Source organism: Rhinoraja longicauda, chromosome 1, assembly GCF_053455715.1.
Source record: "Rhinoraja longicauda isolate Sanriku21f chromosome 1, sRhiLon1.1, whole genome shotgun sequence".
In the NCBI taxonomy this organism is placed as follows: Eukaryota; Metazoa; Chordata; class Chondrichthyes; order Rajiformes; family Arhynchobatidae; genus Rhinoraja; species Rhinoraja longicauda.
The window spans coordinates 50808351-50828997 of NC_135953.1; the positions used below are offsets into that span (position 1 = coordinate 50808351).

The 20647-nt window shown below is 38.8% G+C and overlaps 1 protein-coding gene across 2 annotated transcripts in view; it reads left to right on the forward strand.

The window, feature by feature from the left end:
• rab3c (RAB3C, member RAS oncogene family) overlaps window positions 1-20647 on the forward strand; it is a 125713-nt gene that overhangs the window by 80676 nt on the left and 24390 nt on the right. For both annotated transcript variants that reach the window (XM_078397151.1, XM_078397144.1), the window contains exon 3: window positions 18502-18620. In XM_078397151.1, the coding sequence (XP_078253277.1) occupies window positions 18502-18620 (119 nt within the window). The remainder of the gene's footprint in view (window positions 1-18501; window positions 18621-20647) is intronic.

Below are 20647 nucleotides of genomic sequence, written 5' to 3' on the forward strand. Positions count from 1 at the left end.
TGGAATACGGCCATCCTCCATGCGGTGGACATGGCCCAGCCATCGCAGCCTGCGCTGCCTGAGTAGAATGTACATACTGGGAAGGCCAGTGCGAGACAAAATCTCGGCGTTGGACACTGTCTTGCCAGGATACACCCAGGATACGGCGGATGCTTCTAAGGTGGAAGGTGTTGTGTCTTCTCTCCAGTCTGGCATATGTAGTCCATGTCTCACTGCCGTACAGCAGCGTGCTGTTGACACAGGCGTTGTAGACTGCTATCTTTGTCTTCACTGTCAGCTTTGGGTTGGTCCACACTCGAGTTGTGAGGCGAGCGAGAGCTGTAGCTGCCTTCCCGATCCTCTTGTCAATCTCTGTGTCCAAGGAGAGGTTGTCGGTGATGGTGGAGCCGAGGTACGTGAACTGATGGACGGCATCGAGTTCGTAGTCGTCGATGGTGATGACAGGTGGTGCCTCTATATCCTGTCCCCAGGACTTTCGTCTTCTTCAGGCTGATGGTCAGCCTGAAGTCCTTGCAAGCCCGATAGAAGCGGTCCATCAGTGACTGTAGTTCCTGCTGGGTGTGGGACACTATGTAAATTACTATGCACAGGGAAATAGAGCATGTGGTCCCTACATTTTTCTCCTTTGGTCGTGCAATTCTGAAAGAGACCATTCAAAAATACCTAGTAATTTTTTATATCAAGTTAGGCTGAGCCACATGATTTGAAGTTCATCAACAAAGGTTGAACCTCAAGGGATGATATTTAACTATGTTGATGATATTCATAGAATCATAGAAAATAGGTGCAGGAGTAGGCCATTCAACCCTTCGAACCAGCACCGCCATTTAATATGATCATGGCTGATCATCCAAAATCAGTACCTCGTACCTGCTTTCTCCCCATATCCCTTGATTCCATTAGCCCTAAGAGCTATATCTAACTCTCTTGAAATTATCCAGTGAATTGGCCTCCACTGCCTTCTGTGGCAGAGAATTCCACAGATTCACAACTCTCTGGGTGAAAAGGTTTTTCCTTATATCCTTTCTAAATGGCCTACTCCTTATTCTTAAACTGTGACCCCCCTGGTTCTGAACTCCACCAACATCGGCAACATTTTTCCTGCATCTAGCCTGTCCAATCCCTTAAGAATTTTATATGTTTCTATAAGATCCCTTCTCATCCTTCTAAATTCCAGGGAATATTAGCCCAGTCAATCCATTCTTTCATCATATGTCAGTCATAGAGTCATGGAGTCATAGAGTGATACAGTGTGGAAACATGCCCTTGGGCCCAACTCCCCACACCGGCCAACAGTATCCCAGCTACACTAGTCCCACTTGCCTGCGCTTGATCCATATCCCTCCAAACCTGTCCTATCCATGTACCTATCTAATTGTTTCTTAAATGATGGGATAGACCCAGCCTCAACTACCTCCTCTGGCAGCTAGTTCTATACACCCACCACCCTTTGTGTGAAAAAGCTACCCCTTGGATTCCTTTAAATCTTCTCCCCTTCACCTTGAACCTGTCCTCTGGTCCTCGATTCCCAAACTCTGGGTAAAAGACTCTGTGCATCTACCCGATCTATTCCTCTCATGATTTTGTATACCTCTGTAAGATCTCCCCTCATCCTCCTGCCTTCCATGGAATAGAGACCCAGCCTACTCAACCTCGCCCTATAGCTCACACCGTCTAGTCCTAACAACATCCTCGTAAATCTTTTCTGAACCCTTTCAAGCTTGACAATATCTTTCCTCTAACATGGTGCGCAGAACTGAACACAATATTCTAAATGCGGTCTCACCAACGTCTTATATAACTGCATCATGACCTCTCAACTTCTATACTCAATACTCTGACTGATGAAGGCCAAAGTGCCAAAAGCCTTTTTGACCACCTTATCTACCTGCGACTCGACCTTTAAGGAACCATGCACTTGTACTCCGAGATCCCTCTGCTCTACAACACTACCCAGAGGCCTACCATTTACTGTGTAGGTCCTGCCCTTGTTCGACATCCCAAAATGGAACACCTCACACTTTTCTGTACATTCCTGCCATCCTGGGAATTAACCTGGTGAACCAATGCTGCACTCACTCAATAGCAAGAATGTCCTTTCTCAAATTAGGAGACCAGAACTACACAAGTGTGAGGGTTGGTCTCACCAGAGCCCTTTACAACTGCAGTAGGACCTCTTTGTTCCTATACTCAAATCCTCTCACTTTGAAGGCCAACATGCCGTTTGCTTTCTTCACTGCCTGCCGTACCTACATGCTTACTTTCAGTGACTAATGTACAAGGACACCCAGGATTCGTTGCACCTCCCCTTTTCCTAATCTGACACCATTCAGATAATAATCTGCCTTCAAGTAAGGTAGGGACCCTGCCAATAATTCATATCCCCTGATGCCAAAATGCTGGGTGGCACAGGCACTGTGGACATGGATTTTAATATGAATTCACACCTACCACTTAATCCCTCTTGTACAGGAATAAAAATATTATTCTAATTATTTTCAGGATGCAATAAAAGTGATTTAAATGAATGTTTTGTCCAGAGCAGCCTGCCATCTGGACAAATTGATCACTGTATCTGAAGAAAATGCTGCAGTGCCAGGGAGAACTGTGAAGTACAAATTGGGCCGATACAGCTTTATGTAAAACAAACTTCCAAATTAGCTCAGCAATAAATGGATCTTGTGCTGATTATTTCCTGAGTTTGCATTCAAAGGTATTTAATCAAAGCATTGTAGCTGCCCTTTGATAGGTGGATTTCTGCTGAACTGATGACATTGTAGCACAATTTTGAATCTCAAACACACAGCATATATTTAACCATTTGGTTCAATTTGTTTGTCCGATGCTGCAGTAACTGGTAGCAATATTTTTCAACCTAAGTATATCAAAGTATATCAGAGATTTCCGGTGGCCATGTTTTGGTAACAGTCGCCACACACGGCTCCGCTCCCGATAATTTGCGATTTTTCGCATTAAAACTGGATCTAGAGATCGGGACCGATTAAAAAGGTTATCGGAGGCTTTGAACGCTCTGTTGATGGCGTCAACAATAAATGCTGAGCATTAAACTCTGGATTTAACCCTTTAAATGCAGAATCCGATTTCTGCTCAGAGTCCTCAGAGAAGCATTTCAAAAATTTACTGCAGCACTGAGGACGAGCCTGAAGTGCTTGGAGAATCGACTTTTGAAGGTGCTCTTGAAGGAAAACTGCCTTCTAAAATGTCTACAAGAGCTAAGGCAGATAAAGACTTGGAGGACTTAAAGCAAACGGTAAGAGAACTGAAAGACGAAAAGGTGGACGGAACGCATATGGAAAAAATGATGATAGATATGACAGATAAGCTAATGCTGAATACGAATACGGGTAATTTGAAAGTAATTGAGTCTGTGCAGGATTCGATCAACACCGTAAATAAAAGAATTGAAGATGTGAGAGTTGAACTATTGGAGCGAATGGACAAGGGGGAAGAAGACACTAATAAGAAGTTTGTCGCAGTGTATGAGACTGTCGCCTCATATGTGAAAACAATGAAAGAGATGGAGGAAGAGATGGGACGAACGGCCGAGGATATGAAGAAAATGAAGACACAGCATGACCTCACGGCAAAACAACTGGCAAAATGTTCGGACAAGTGCCTAGAATTGGAAACTCGTTCGAGACGCTTTAATCTAAGGCTTGTAGGAATACCCGAAGAAGCCGAGGGAGATAACCCTCGGGAGTTTGCTGCAGATCTAATTAAAGAAGCTCTCAATTTTCCTAACCTTCCGAAAATTGAAGCGACACATCGAATTCCAAGATTCAAACATAAATCCCAAACAGGCTCAGAATACACACGTCACATCATTGTGAAATTTCGGGACATTTCTGGCGTGGAAGAGGTTATGAGTAATATCATATATGGAGTACCATTGAAATATGAGCAGACAACCTTCAAAATATTCAGAGATTACCCCTATGAGGTGGTTCAAAAAAGAAAGCTGTTCTACAAGGTAAAGAAAGCGCTCCAAGGAGTGAAAGGTGTCAGATATGGAGTCTACTTTCCCGCGAGAATGCGCATTTCTTACAATGATCAGCAAAAATCATTTATAAATCCGGAGAGCGCATATAAATATGCCTTAACCATCGTGGAAGAGAATAAGTAACTTGAAAAGCTGTATTGTATGGTTACTATCTCTCTTTACTATCTCAACAAGAAATGTGTTCAACAGAAGTGGGAACTCTCCCTGTGTTTAGACTCGACGGCTTATCGAGGAATGTTAATTCAAGGACATACTGGGTTCCACGAGAAGTGGAAAAAGATAAACATTGAATACAGAGCTTTATAATATAATTGGAACAGTGCAATTACCGTGGTTTAAAAATTTAACTGAATAACCTAATGTTATAGAAATAATACTTTTAACATTTAAAACATAGAATACTATCATAGAAATTGTAAGGAACATTAATCAGATCGGTAGTAAGAGGCTGATTTACAAGCTAACAATTATAACTTAATATCTTAATAAGTTTTAAGCAGATTTATAACCGGGTTGTGAGGGGGATGACGGGCTCCTGGCTCAGATCCAGAAGCCTGCCCTAGGTAGCCCCTGCAACCAATAGCTGATAATTATTGAGGTAAAAACTGAGGCTTAATACTCTGTAGATAAAACAATTAGATATATTTGGAATACATGTGAAATGGATATATTTACTGCAATTAGGGATTATATAGTTGATTTGGAATCGGCTCGGTTCTAGTAGGGACATGTTATGACTTATTGAGGGAACGGAGCTATTTGTTTATTAACACCGACAACGGAAGTCGACTCAATGTTCTCTCCCATCAACAGGTGGGCCACTTATTACAGTGCCGCCAAGCTCGGTCACTGTATTTTCACTTTTATTATTATTTTTTTTTCTTTTTTCTTCTTTTTTTTTTTTACTATCACAATTAATCACATGTGTGTTTTTTTTTTTATGCAAAGATAATCGCAAAAGGAATCCACACACTGAACTGGGTAGGTTGACTGTTCCCCCATTGCTAAAGGACCTGAGGTATGGATGCACCACTAGATACATAGGTACTAAACCTAGTCAAAATGCAAGACACTAAACAAAATACATCGGGAGGAATCTCATTTTGCAGTTGGAATATTAGGGGGGCTAACGAACGTATTAAAAGGGGTAAGATTTTAGCACAGCTGAAAGCATTAAAGTCAGATGTTATCTTCCTCCAAGAAACGCATCTTAAAGTTCAAGATCAAGTTAGATTGAGGGCAACCTGGATAGGTCAAACTTTTCATTCGTCATACACGTCAAAATCCAGAGGCACGTCCATCATGATTCACAAAGATATACCATTTAAACAGAAAAATACCTTAACAGATAAGGATGGGAGATATTTGATAGTTACCGGTGAGATTCATGCAATTCCAATCACATTGGTAAATATATATGCGCCTAACTTTGATAATCCGCATTTTTTTAATAAAATTTTGAATATAATTGCAGAATATAATTACCAGAATGTTATAATTGGGGGAGACTTTAATTGTGTCTTAGATCCTTATTTAGATAAATCCAGTCAAAAACAACGAGGTAATACGAAATCTAAAACTAGTGAACTTTTAAACACATATATAAAAAATACAAATATAACCGATGTTTGGAGGATTGCAAATCCGACAGGCAAAGAATATTCGTTTTATTCACCGGTACACAAGACTTATTCACGTATAGATTATTTCCTGGTAGACACAAAATTAATTCCGTATACTCTTAACCCAAACTACCACACAAATACGATTTCAGATCATTCCCCCTTAACTTTTTTTAAAAAAATAGAAGGCATGTCTAAGAATACATCGTTCTGGAGGTATAACCCCCAAATTTTAAAAGACCCGCAAGGGAGTATATATCTAAGACAGCAAATGGATCTTTTTTTCGAAATAAATGATACGCCAGATACACCACCTACATTATTATGGGAATCTTTCAAAGCTTTTATTAGAGGTGTTATAATCTCATACCAAGCTTTTCAGAATAAAAAAAATAAGAGTGAACAACGGCAGCTACAGGAACAAATTAGACAATTGGATATAGATAATGCTAAAGACCCGTCGATGGATAAACACAATAAAATATTAATACTAAAATTCAAATTAAATAAATTACTATCAGAGAAAGTTATAAGATTACTCCAAATTACAAGACAGGAACAGTTTGAATTTGGGGAGAAGCCTCACAAACTTCTCGCACGCCAATTAAAAAAACGAGAAAAGGAACACTCGATTTCAAAGATTAAATCAGACAAAGGGGAAGTATTAACATTACCGAATGAAATTAATAAAAGATTTGTGCAATTTTATGAGAATTTGTATACATCCAAAACGACAACGGACACCAATGCAATCAATGAGTTTCTGGATAATTGCAATCTTCCCAAATTAGAATTGCAGGAACAAGAGGAATTGGGAGCACAAATCTCAAATAAGGAAATAGAAGAAACAATATTCTTATTAAAAAATGGAAAAACACCAGGTCCCGATGGATTTAGTAATGAATTCTATAAAAGTTTTTACGATATATTTAGTCCTTGTCTACAGAAAATGTACACACACGCTTTCAGAGAACAAATATTACCTGATACATTAGCTGAATCTACGATCACATTAATACTTAAGAAAGATAAAGATGAGGAAGAACCTGGATCTTATAGAGCTATCGCGTTGTTAAATACAGATCAAAAAATATTAGCAAAAATATTAGCAAGAAGATTAAATAAGTACGCCACTAAACTAATACATCCAGATCAAACGGGGTTTATCCCTAAGAGACATTCATTTAATAATTTGAGACGATTGCTTAATATAATGCACTCACACCAAACTAATGATCCAAATCTCGCAATTATTTTGCTGGATGCAGAGAAAGCATTCGATCAGGTTGAATGGAAGTATATGGTTAAGGTATTGCAAAAATTTCAACTGGGAGAGAATTTCATTCAATGGATTAAATTAATATATAATAAGCCAACGGCAAGAATATTAACTAATAATATTTTATCCACGAAATTTCAACTGTCAAGGGGTAATAGACAAGGTTGTTCATTATCACCATTGTTATTTGCCCTCATAATTGAACCATTAGCGGAAAGTATTAGAACTCATCCGAATATCCACGGATATAAGACAAAATATTCAGACAATAAAATATCATTATACGCTGATGATGTACTTTTGTACATCACAAAGCCTCATATCACTATACCCAATATTTTAAATTTAATTGAGGATTTCGGTTCATTTTCAGGTTACAGAATAAACTGGAGTAAAAGTGAAATCATGTCAATAAAACCGAAAGATTCTATACATCTAGTACAATTTCCTTTTAAAATAGCGGGGGGAAAATTTAAATACTTGGGCATTGAAATTACTAGAAGATACCAAGACATGTTTAAAGCAAACTATAACCCTATACTTAAGAAATTACATAATTTAATTAAATTCTGGAAAACCCTCCCGATGTCTTTAATAGGTCGAATAAATGCCATAAAAATGATTTTTTTACCTCAAATTCTATACTTGTTCCAATCAATCCCACTATATTTACCCAAAAAGTTTTTTAAAAAATTGGACTCAGATATTACAAATTTTATTTGGGATTATAAGACCCATAGAATACAAAGATCACACCTGAATAAACCCAAAGTAGTAGGGGGATTAGCACTCCCTAATTTTATGTATTATTATTGGTCGGTAAATATTAGAAACATGATTCAATTGTTGGATAACGCTCTTCATCAACCGGAATGGATCATTATGGAAAAAGAGGATTGCTCCCCATTTAATATTGGTGCAATCCTTCTTTCACCAATGACGGTGAATAACACAAACTACAACAAAAACCCAATTATACATAGTACAATCAGAATTTGGAAACAAATAAAACACAATTTAAAATTAAGAAACTTATCTCTCCTATCTCCTATTGCTAAAAACCCTTTGTTTAAACCCTTGATTATAGACAAAGCATTCATACATTGGGAAAGAGTAGGAATTAAAACTTTGGGAGATTTGTATGATACGGGAAAACTATTATCATTTAAACAATTACAACTAAAATACAATCTGGGTAGCAATCAGTATTTTAAATATTTCCAAATATGTGATTATTTGAAAAAACATGCGCATGAATTTCACAACGTCCCATCAGACTTACTAGATGAAGTAATGAATACAAAGGCGGAATCACCAAATTTAATTTCACATATATATAATATTATACTAAATGCAGTAATACCAACAACGGAAGGTATTAGAGGTGAGTGGGAAAATGAACTAAGCATAAAAATTTCCACTGAAAGGTGGAAACAATACTTATTAAATGTGCACAAATGCTCAATTAACGTAAGACATACTTTAATACAATTTAAAATCATACATAGATTATACTACTCAAAAACTAAATTAAATAAATTTTTCCCTAACGTTTCACCAATTTGTGATAAATGCCATTGTCAAGAAGCTACTATAGCGCACTCATTCATCTTTTGTACAAAAATTCAAAAGTTTTGGACTGAAATTTTTGAAATTTTCACAAAAGTGTTTAAAATAAAAATGACACCAAAGCCAGAATGGATTATTTTCGGAATGACAGAAGGTAGTTCGGAATTAAATGCGTATCAAAAGAATGTATTTGATTACGGTTTAATAATAGGAAAAAAATTAATCTTAAAATTCTGGAAAAATGCTCCTATACCAACATTAAATATGTGGATTTCAACTATGTTTGAAACACTACATCTGGAAGATATGAGACTCCGCCTGGAAGGAAAATCAGAACGCTTCTATCAGACGTGGTCTGCATTTATAGAATTATTACAAAGATAGGGTGGAGGAGTACCTCGGGCCTTGGTAGGGGGGGGACGGAAAACTATCGAGTTGGTGGATTCCTTTTGCGTGATAAAAGTTTTTTTTTTTTTTTTTTTTTTTTTTTTTTTCTCTCTCTTTCTCTCTTTCTTTCTACTATTTTTCTTTTAAAGCCATAAAATTATGGGGTACAATGATTGTAACAAGATATATGTGAAGTACATTGATGTATTTAACCTCTAATAAATAAAAAAATAAAAAAAATAAATAAATAAGTATATCAAAGTCTTTTTATAGCATTCTGCACAATTGCAGGGCATCCCAATTTGCTTTACAACTTTCTGAAGTGTACCCTTTGTTGCAATGTAGGAAACACAGCAACTGATTAATGCATAGCATGATACCCCAAGGAGCAGAATGTTAATTATCAAATAATTTGTGCTTCAGTGTCATTAAAGGCTCTACTTTAGTGCCATAGCATGCCAAGAGTACAGTTGTGAAGAGTGGAATTCTTTGAGGATGTAACTAGGAAAATTGACAGGGGAGAGCCGGTGAATGTGGTGTACCTCGACAAGGTCCCACATAGGAGATTAGTGAGCAAAATTAGAGCACATGGTATTAGAGGGTACTGACATGGATAGAAAATTGGTTGACAGACAGAAAGCAAAGAGTGGGGATAAATGGGTCCCTTTCAGAATGGCAGGCAATAACTAGTGGGGTACTGCAAAGCTCGGTGATGGGACCGCAGCTATTTACAATATACATTAATGACTTGGCTGAAGGGATTAAAAGTACCATTAGCAAATTTGCAGATGATACAAAGCTGGGTGGTAGTGTGAACTGTGAGGAAGATGCTATGAGGTTGCAGGGTGACTTGGACAAGTTGTGTAAGTGGGCGGATGCATGGCAGCTGCAGTTTAATGTGGATAAGTGTGAGGTTATCCACTTTGGTGGTAAGAATAGGAAGGCAGAGTATTATCTGAATGGTGTCAAGTTAGGAAAAGGGGACGTACAACGAAATCTGGGTGTCCTAGTGCATCAGTCACTGAAAGTAAGCATGCAGGTACAGCAGGCAGTGAAGAAAGCCAATGGAATGTTGGCCTTCATAACAAGAGGAGTTGCGTATAGGAGCAAAGAGGTCCTACTGCAGTTGTACAGGGCCCTTGTGAGACCGCACCTGGAGTACTGTGTGCAGTTTTGGTCTCCAAATTTGAGGAAGGATATTCTTGCTATTGAGGGCGTGCAGCGTAGGTTTACTAGGTTAATTCCCGGAATGGCGGGACTGTCACATGTTGAAAGACTGGAGTGACCAGGCTTGTATACACTGGAATTTAGAAGGATGAGAGGGTATCTTATCGAAACGTATAAGATTATTAAGGGGTTGGACACGTTAGAGGCAGGAAACATGTTCCCAATGTTGGGGGAGTCCAGAACAAGGGGCCACAGTTTAAGAATAAGGGGTAGGCCATTTAGAATGGAGGTGAGGAAAAACTTTTTCAATCAGAGAGTTGTGAATCTGGAATTCCCTGCCTCAGAAGGCAGTGGAGGCCAATTCTCTGAATGCATTCAAGAGAGAGCTAGATAGAGCTCTTAAGGATAGCGGAGTGAGGGGGTATGGGGAGAAGGCAGGAACGGGGTACTGATTGAGAATGTTCAGCCATGATCATATTGAATGGCGGTGCTGGCTCGAAGGGCCGAATGGCCTACTCCTGCACCTATTGTCTATTGTCTATTATCAATTCAGTCAGCAAAAAAACTTCTAAGAGGATCAGTCTTCATTTGTTACCTGGAGTTGAGATAGATCATGAATAAATAAGAAAGAAAGCAAATAGTTGTTATGAAACATTAGAGTATTTATGGATTTTAATGTATTATTGGATCAATGAAGCTCCTATTTTACATGGCAATGGAGCTGGAAGGGGGCAGGGTGCACATGATAGCTGTGCACAGCTTACTCCATTTCTTTAAATGTAACAGCATTTAATGCAACTCTCCTGGTATCTAATTACTTGTGTTGAAAAGCCTTCTGTTTCCTGGTTAAGAGCCAGGCATTGTATTATTCCATTTTTCTTTCTTCCGTTCCATCACATAGTCAGACTGTAGGGAAGGTTCAATATCCACAGATTAACAATTATTTTGGAAACCTTTGCTCTCTGTGCTTTAATGTATTTTTATATAATGGAGGCTTATGAATCTTTATTAAAAGAAAACCTTCAGTACTAAAGGGCCTGTCCCACTTAGGCGATTTTTTTGGCGGCTGTCGGCGACTGTCAAAGTCGTAGCAGATCACCAAAATTTTCTTTTACCCGACGACAATGACCACGACAATGCTGAGTCAGGTCGAGATTACACCGTCTTCGGAGACATCGCAAAAATTCCCACGCTGTCATTGCTTCTCCGGCATCCTGATTTTCGCTGAAATCACTGACAAGTCGGTAATTACTTGAGAGTTTTGAAATATAACATCTTGCCCGGGTTACTTGAAAATCAAGCTTCACTGTAACAAGGAATAAACTGGATTTACTTGCAGTTTACTAATAGCTGTATTTTTGTTGTTGTAATTTTTAAAGTGGTTAAGTGGATTTTTGTGAAAAGTGTGTGGGCATTCTTTGAAAATGTACGGGAGATGCATATCTGGTTTCTGGGTTGCATATCTGGGTATGGAGCCCACTTTAAATGCAATGGCTGATGGCCATAAACATTGCGATAATTCCCACGCTTACCTGACCGTCAAACTGTTGCCTCCAATCTAATGTCCTGACGGTAAATAAATTGGTTAAACACAAGCATTTTATGGTATTTTGAAATGACTTTACTTATTTTGATATTATGTGCTTCTAAATGCATCTAAGAGAACCTATCAAACCTGGGGACTGCATGTGACAGGGCCCACAATAAGCATCGATACCTGGCGACAAGCCAGCTGTCGCCGAGAAATTTCAAACCAGATGATTTCTCAGCGACGCGCTGAGATCCACTACGATTTTTGGAAGACTCCTCACGATCATGCCCGCGACACCCGGCGAACTGTCGGCAACAGCCTAGTCGCCGGCAGTCGCCTTAAAATTGCCTAAGTGGGACAGGCCCTTAATGGAGCAGCACCAAGCATATCTAAAAATGTGGAGCTAAACTGGTGCAGCTCAGGATTGCATGCATGTTGATTGGTAAATGCGGAATTCAGTAGAGAAAGTTAAGTAATCCAATGGAGTTGGATCTATGCAGTCCTATAATATCTGGTCGTGAATGCTGGTGTTAAGTTGCTCCTCGTCCTTCGAGTTGGCTGAGCTCAGCTTGTGAGTGGCAGAAGTCGAGGCATTTACAACTGTTCTGTAGCTGGATCAAAATCCTGGAATCACCCCTCTACCAAAGAGTTTGGTGGGGGTATCAATGCCAGAAGGACCACAGCAGTTCATGAAGGCAGCCTGCTAGCACCTTCGCAATGGCAATTAACAGTGGACTACATTCTACAAATTAATTTTCAAAACTGTATTCTGAAGGTGGCGTTAATAGACTAAATCGGTCACCAAAAATTGTCATTAACTTACAATGAACTAATACTTTCAAGATAAATTGGGATTGGAAGACATTTGGATGATGAGGTAGCATAGGAATGTATCAGGTCATATTTACGGAGCCCACTTAGTGAGTTACTGGTCCCATCTTATTAAGTGGTTTGATCTAAGAATAGCACTTAGAAAAACACCATTAATGAGCAGAGTTTGAGATAGTATAGTCCCTGTAGTTTATTGTACCCTCTTTCAGAAATTCAATTATATTTAGTGAAAACATTCAGAGACAAATTTTTCCCCCTGGTACTTTTTCTGAAGGTTAGAATATCACAAGAGGTCAATCTGGCCGTTTTCTCACTCTTGATAACTAAGTGACATTACATATGACTGGAAATTACTTACCAACCACTGACTTTCATATGCAAAAGGATGATGATCTGGAATCTCCTGATTGTAGAAGCAGTGGAAACAATCAGGGATTCAAAAGGGAATTCAATTAGCATGCAGGAACATATAAGTGGAGATATGGTAAAAGAGCAATGGAAAAGAAATGAACAAATTGTTGTGGAAGGATTTGGCAAGGGTCTAATGTCCTCCTGATCCATACAATTATTTGAGTGGAGATTCGAATTGGAACAAAAAAGTGAATTTAATCTAAAAGTGAGCTGAGGAATATCAACAAGTCCAAATAAGAATAGAAAATACCATTATTTCATCTCGGAGTTCCAGTAATTTGTGGTATTTTACTTTTGGAACCAATTTTCTCAAATATATATTGTTAATCATCTGTTATTAATATTAATAAATTGTCATATTTATGTTATAATTGGCCTTTCTGATAATGCAATGTACAATTAAAAAGCCAGAACCTGAAAAGCTAAGTACATAATATATAATTGGTTACAAAACATGACTGTCATTTTGCAAGTTATCTGCTAAAATTATTTATTTATACCTTTGTTAGACTTCAGATAATGTGTTGTTGAAGGTATTGCTTGCATTGTAATTAGATGTTTTGCAATTTACAGCAATTGTAGCTTTTAAAGAAAATTTGGTTAACATGAGACTAAATATGTACTAAACTGAGTTAATTACTGGAGCTTTCATGTAACCACTAAGAGAGAATCCTAGCTTTGGTGGTGTAATAGTGATGGACTTCAAGAGACAGAAACTGGTGAAATGGGCAGAAAGATGGTAGATAAAATTGGACATAGAAGAAGGTAAAGTTATACTTACTGACTGAACACAAAAAGACAATAAAATCAAGGAATCAAATTATGATAGGAATACAGGAACAAAATAACTGCAGATGCTTGTACAGATCGATTTATTCACAAAATGCTGGAGTAACTCAGCAGGTCAGGCAGCATCTCGGGAGAGAAGGAATGGGTGACGTATCGGGTCGAGACCCTTCACCCATTCCTTCTCTCCCGAGATGCTGCCTGACCTGCTGAGTTACTCCAGCATTTTGTGAATAAGAGGAACTTAGGATGTATGAAGACACAACAAACTGCAGATGCTGGTTTACCAAAACACAAGCATAAACCTGGTGAGTTACTCCAGAATTTGTGTCTTTTTTGAGATGTGTATACCCAGATCTTTAAAGATGAGAATGTGATTTAAAAATGCAGGATTCTTGTTTTTAAAAATTGAGCTAGATGGTAAGAAAGCTGGAGATAATATTGAACCTATCAGAATTACAAACTGCTGTATCAGCGGTCTTGCATCAGGTTTTGCGAAGATCCTTCAGAGGGTGCAGAGAAATTGTCACAGAATGCTCCCAGGTATTAACCATTTTGGCTTTGAGAATGGAATAGAAAATTTGAGATTATTTTCCTTCAAGGAGGGAAGATGAGAGATAATTTGATGAATCTTTTCAGAAACATCTTGAATCTCAACTGTGCTAAAAGAGAAGCCATCCTCCGATTGGAGGAATATCCACAAATTTGTGGACACCAATTTAAGGCAATCGGTACAAGGCTCTGAGGTGACACAAAGAATATTTTAGCGGCATCCACCCATTGTGTTCTTGAACTAATTATCTGAAATGGTTGTGGAAGCAAGTTCATTTGATACTTTCAAAAGAGAAATTCAATTGGTAATTGAGGGCGAAAATTATAACGGCGTTGGGAAACGGCTGAGAAACAGGAGTGATCGGGTTAGCCGTGCATGATTCCAGTGTGACCTCGATCAGTCCTGCACTCGTTCAATGTTTCTGTAAATGTGTGGGAAATTACTATGTTCATCTGTTTAACAATGGTGTCTAAAGACAAATTTTTCCTGCTCTTTATAAATTAGAATAATCAAAGAAGATGATGTCGGCCTTCTTTGGTGGAGTAATGTGAATGTTCTGATAGTGCCTCAAAACACCCATATTCCATTTACAGGTTTAGATATTGAGAGGCAGTAGTTGTTGCATTAAAGCCCCACAGAGGATTGTCGCTGGAATGTGAAATTATGCCATTACTCAGACCTGGGCTCTAACATGTTATATTTTATTGATGGTACAACATTTTACAAGGTGTCAGAGTCACAAGTGATGCTTCAGTCGTGCAAGTTTATGTATCCATTAGGATGATTCGAGGTTTCATCTTTTAAAACCAAGAACAGCTCAGTGCAGCAAAAATTAATGCCTATTTTTTTGCTGAATATTTATGTATTCAGGAAAAATAGTCTGATTTTGTTGCACTTATTCTTCATTATTGTGATTGTTTAATCCCAGTGGCCCTCGACACAGTTTTGTCAATGTGGTACTTTATTATGCACAATAATTCATCATGACTTGTCCTAGATTCGACATGAAGGATATGCCTGCTGTGGTTTCTCAAATATCCAGTTGGGAACTTAATTGAGGGCTATACAAGCAAGTGCATACAGATATTAAGTACAGTGTGAAAAATGTCAATTCATAAATTGACTGGATTTTAAAGTATGTGGCATGGCAGGGATTAATACCATTTTGAGCTAAAATAATTGAGGATTATGGGAGGATCAGGTCAGTGTGAAATTGTAAAGACCTGCAAATAATGGAGTAGAGTGAACTATACTTGATTAATGAAAATAAATTTGATTACATAGAAACATAGAAAATAGATGCAGGAGTAGGCCATTTGGCCCTTCGAGCCTTCACCGCCATTCAATATGATCATGGCTGATCATCCAACTCAGTATCCTGTACCTGCCTTCTCTCCGTACCCCCTGATCCCTTTAGCCACAAGGGCTACATCTAACTCCCTCTTAAATATAGCCAATGAACTGGCCTCAACTACCTTCTGTGGCAGAGAATTCCACAGATTCCACAGATTCACTACTCTGTGTGAAAAAAAACTTTCTCATCTCGGCCCTAAAAGACTTCCCCCTTATCCTTAAACTGTGACCCCTTGTTCTGGACTTCCCCAACATCGGGAACAATCTTTCTGCATCTAGCCTGTCCAACCCCTTAAGAATGTTGTAAGTTTCTATAAGATCCCCCCTCAATCTTCTAAATTCCAGCGAGTACAAGCCAAGTCTATCCAGTCTTTCTTCATATGAAAGTCCTGCCACCCCAGGAATCAATCTGGTGAACCTTCTCTGTACTCCCTCTATGGCAAGAATGTCTTTTCTCAGATTAGGAGACCAAAACTGTGCACAATACTCCAGGTGTGGTCTCACCAATGCCCTGTACAACTGCAGCAGAACCTCCCTGCTCCTATACTCAAATCCCCTCGCTATGAATGCCAACATACCATTCGCTTTCTTCACTGCCTGCTGCACCTGCATGCCTACTTTCAATGACTGGTGTACCACGACTCCCAGGTCTCGTTGCATCTCCCCTTTTCCTAATCGGCCACCATTCAGATAATAGTCTGCTTTCCTGTTCTTGCCACCAAAGTGGATAACCTCACATTTATCCACATTATACTGCATCTGCCATGCATTTGCCCACTCACCTAACCTATCCAAGTCACCTTGCAGCCTCCTAGCATCCTCCTCACAGCTAACACTGCCCCCCAGCTTCGTGTCATCCGCAAACTTGGAGATGTTGCATTCAATTCCCTCGTCCAAATCATTAATATATATTGTAAATAGCTGGGGTCCCAGCACTGAGCCTTGCGGTACCCCACTAGCCACTGCCTGCCATTCTGAAAAGGACCCGTTTATTCCTACTCTTTGCTTCCTGTCTGCCAGCCAGTTCTCTATCCACATCAATACTGAACCCACAATACCGTGTGCTTTAAGTTTGCATACTAATCTCTAATGTTGGACCTTGTCGACTTTCATATGAAGAAAGACTGGAAGTCCAGATATAACACATCCACTGGTTCTCCCTTATCCACTCTACTAGTTACATCCTCGAAAAATTCTATAAGATTTGTCAGACATGATTTACCTTTCATAAATCCATGCTGACTTTGTCCAATGATTTCACCACTTTCCCATCTTTAATAACTGACTCTAGCATTTTCCCCACTACCGATGTTAGACTAACTGGTCTGTAATTCCCCGTTTTCTCTCTCCCTCCCTTTTTGAAAAGTGGGGTTACATTAGCTGAAAAGTGGGGTTACATTAGCCCGTTATCATTAGCCCTTTATCATGATTATCCCTTTATCATTATATTATCATTATGTTATCAATGAGAACATTGTAGCTTTATGATCTCAAGTATATCTTTTTGGCTGACTTTTCAGTTTTGCAGTGAATGGCTTAAAACTAAGCCAAGCCACGGAGTGCAGCAAAGATTATAGAGGTAAATCTTCCTTTAGAAAAATCTACTGGGCAAAGTGTGGTGAAAATATTTTTAAAAATTGCAGTTTGTTAAATAATGGAACTGAACAATTTTAGTTTTTTTTAATAATATGGAGCTATTTGTTTATGTTCTTTTGCAATCTATGATTGATGGGTGCCAAGCACTAAAATCGAATCAATGAGTTTGAAAGAACCATTTCCAGATTAAATCTTACTAAGCCAGAATCCCATCCACCAAGGAATCCACTGCAGATAGGATTGAATTTGATCATTGTTTCTGATTGACCAATGCTACATATTCGAATTGTAGAGTGCTCATGCTCCAAGTTGTTTTCAGACAAAATCATAATTCCTCCTTCTGCAGCAACATATCAAATACAATAACATAAATCACAACTTATTACAGAAAATTACAAACTTGGGCAATAACCCATTCTAATCAATTGGTAGTTTTCGATAGAACAGAAAGTGCAAGAATGTTGCATCAGGCAACACGGTGGCATCAAGGCGGCATGGTGGGCACAGTGGTAGAGTTGCTGCCTTTTACAGCGCTTGCAGCGCCGGAGACCCGGGTTCGATCCTGACTACAGGTGCTGTCTGTGCGGAGTTTGTACGTTTTCCCCATGACCGTGTGGGTTTTTTCCGAGATCTTCGGTTTCCTCCCATACTCCAAAGACGACAGGTTTATAGGTTAATTGGTTTGATATAAATGTAAATTGTGTGTAGGATAGTGTTCATTTGCGAAGATCGCTCTGGTCGGTGCGGTCTCGGTGGGCCGAAGAGCCTGCTACCGCACTGTATCTTTAAACTAAACTAAATCTCTGGAGAACATTGATAGGTGATGTTTTGGGTCAAGACTTTCTTCTAGGTGATCAAATCACCTCCTCCTGTACTTTCGCCTATATTCCTGCCTCTGGCTTCACAATTCGTACTCTATCTCACACTTTTTGTCTTTTCATCTCTGGTCTTTGTTCAACCATTTGCGTATCGAAACTCTCCCTCACCTATATCCACATATCACTTGCCAGGATTTGTCCTGCCCCTCCATCTCTTCGAGCTTTCTCCCCCACCACCTACCACAATCAGTGTGAAGAAGGGTCCCAACCCAAAATGTCACCTATCCATGTTCTTCAAAGATGCTGCCTGGCCCGCAGAGTTACTCCGGCACTAAGTAACCATGTATAACTCGCTTTGGCTTATTTGCATTAATGTTTTTTACTGAGGTTTTTATGAAAAAAAGAACATCCAATTTGCAAGCTATGTCAGCACAGCAATACATTTCAACATATTTTGGATACATTTTAAATCATACAGATCCCTGTGGTTTTACAGCAGTTATGTTTGAATCACAAAAAAAAAAATGATTTGAAGTAAGCTTCAGAGCCTCATTGATTGAGCTTTGTTTTTTTGTAGGACACAGCAGGGCAGGAACGCTACAGAACCATCACCACAGCCTATTATCGTGGTGCTATGGGCTTTATCCTAATGTACGACATCACAAATGAAGAATCTTTCAATGCAGTGCAGGACTGGTGAGTGTGAAGATTTTCATTTTAGCAACTGCATGTCAGGAACTGCATTTCAGCTTGATCAGACAATTGTTGATGTCAGTTTTCTTTATTTAACAATGACCAGTAGATCCCCATAACATTGTCGATGGTAAGTGTGATCTTGTGCTTTCTCTCTCTTGTCTCCATTCACTTTGAAATAATATTTTCTCTCTCCCTCATATTCTGAGCCTTGCTATTTTTTTTTGTATGAAAACATGTTAAAAGAACTATCATTATGAGGTTAAATGGAAAATAGGTGAAGAGTTAAGCCTGACTGAAGTGTTGAGCGGTTCTCTTCTGACCTCTGCTGACCCAAACACTTTGATTGCTTCACTTCTCTCTTTCTTTATGACTACCTATTCCTTGTCATCACACCTGTTTATCCCATTGCGAACATTGCATAATACAATCATTGGCTCTGCTCTGCCCTCTCAAACATGTGTTCAGCTCCTCTTTCTCCACCCTCTTCATTCTACATTTGTTCACCGCAGGCTTAAATCTTCAGTAGTAAAGTAATCATTATATAATGTAAATGTCAATTGTGTTTGTCCTTTAACAAATGATTTTGAAATGAAATGGAATGGAAACTATGAGAAAGCTAAGCTAAATATTGCAGCAATGCAGCTATTAAACAATGCTGAGACATCAGGGACAATTCAATTCTTAATGTAAGCATAGATTATCCACCCTGCATTTATCAAACCAAACCGTGTTTCGAATCAAGGATTTGATGGCAGGACACCTGTTTGTTAGGTACATGAAACATTCCACTGGTTTGAAGATCAAATGTGGAAATAAACATGTGCCGTACCTATTTATTGCAGGGCCATAGTGAAGCTGTTTCCTTGTGTAAGCTTAATGCAAATCACTTTTGTTAGTATGGTGAATCAAGCATTCAGCACCATTTGAAGTAACGGCTCAAAAAGTGAAATGGCCAATACTACCTCCAGCTTTACCCCTGGCACCGCATTCCAGGCACCCACTGTCCACTGCAAAAACTTGCCCCTCACATCTCCTTTCAACTTTGCCCCTCTCAACTTAAAGCTATGCCCACTAGTATTTGATATTTAAATCCTAAGTAAAAGGTTCTGACTTTCTACCTGAAGAGCCTGTTTCTGTGGTGAATTAAACGAGAAAAAAAACAGTTTTAACAGCAGTTAGGTGCGATCGTAGATTTACAAAGGGCCATTTCGTAGTAAATTAGTCATCAATTGGTAAATACAGTAAATAAAGCTACGACGTGTCATTAAAATATGGCTACACACAACACCCAAAAATAATGAATTAAGAGCAAGATAAACCCCACTTAGCCTCTTACACCTGCTACATTCATCAACAAGATTATGGCTGATCTAATTGTAAACTCAGCTCCTTATTCCCACCTACCCTTGGTAACCTTCCACCCCTTTCCTTTTTAGGGTCTATTTACCATTTGCTTAATAATATTGAGAGTCTACTACTGCCCCTCTTTGGAGGAAGAGAGTAACACAATTTGCCAGTTAAACTTTTCCTTATAGTCATTCGGCATACTCATTCCATCCATGATTTTATATTCTTCAGAGTTTTCTGCATGAATGGTAGATATTTCTGCAATCCCAAGCCTAAATGATTTACAAGAAAAAAATGAAATGCAAACCATAGAAGGAGAATGCCCCAAGAACATTTTCAAATACTCAAAGAAAAGTCAAGATTACGATTTCAATGGAGGTGGAGAGAAGAATATATAAATGTTAATGAAAGTAATTATGGTCTATTTTCATGGAGAGGTATATTTGTTGAATAGTTTAGATATAACTTGCACAATCCAACTGCATAGGTACAGTCCCTAAGGCACACAATTTTGGTGCCGAACAAGATGCCAAGTTAAATAATTTCCTCTGGTTCCACATGATCCATATCCCTCCATTCTCTATATATCCATGTGCCCATTTAATAGTGACTTAAATCATATGACTTACATCATAACTGGCTCCACCACCACCATTGGCAATATTGTTCCTCTTCTGCAT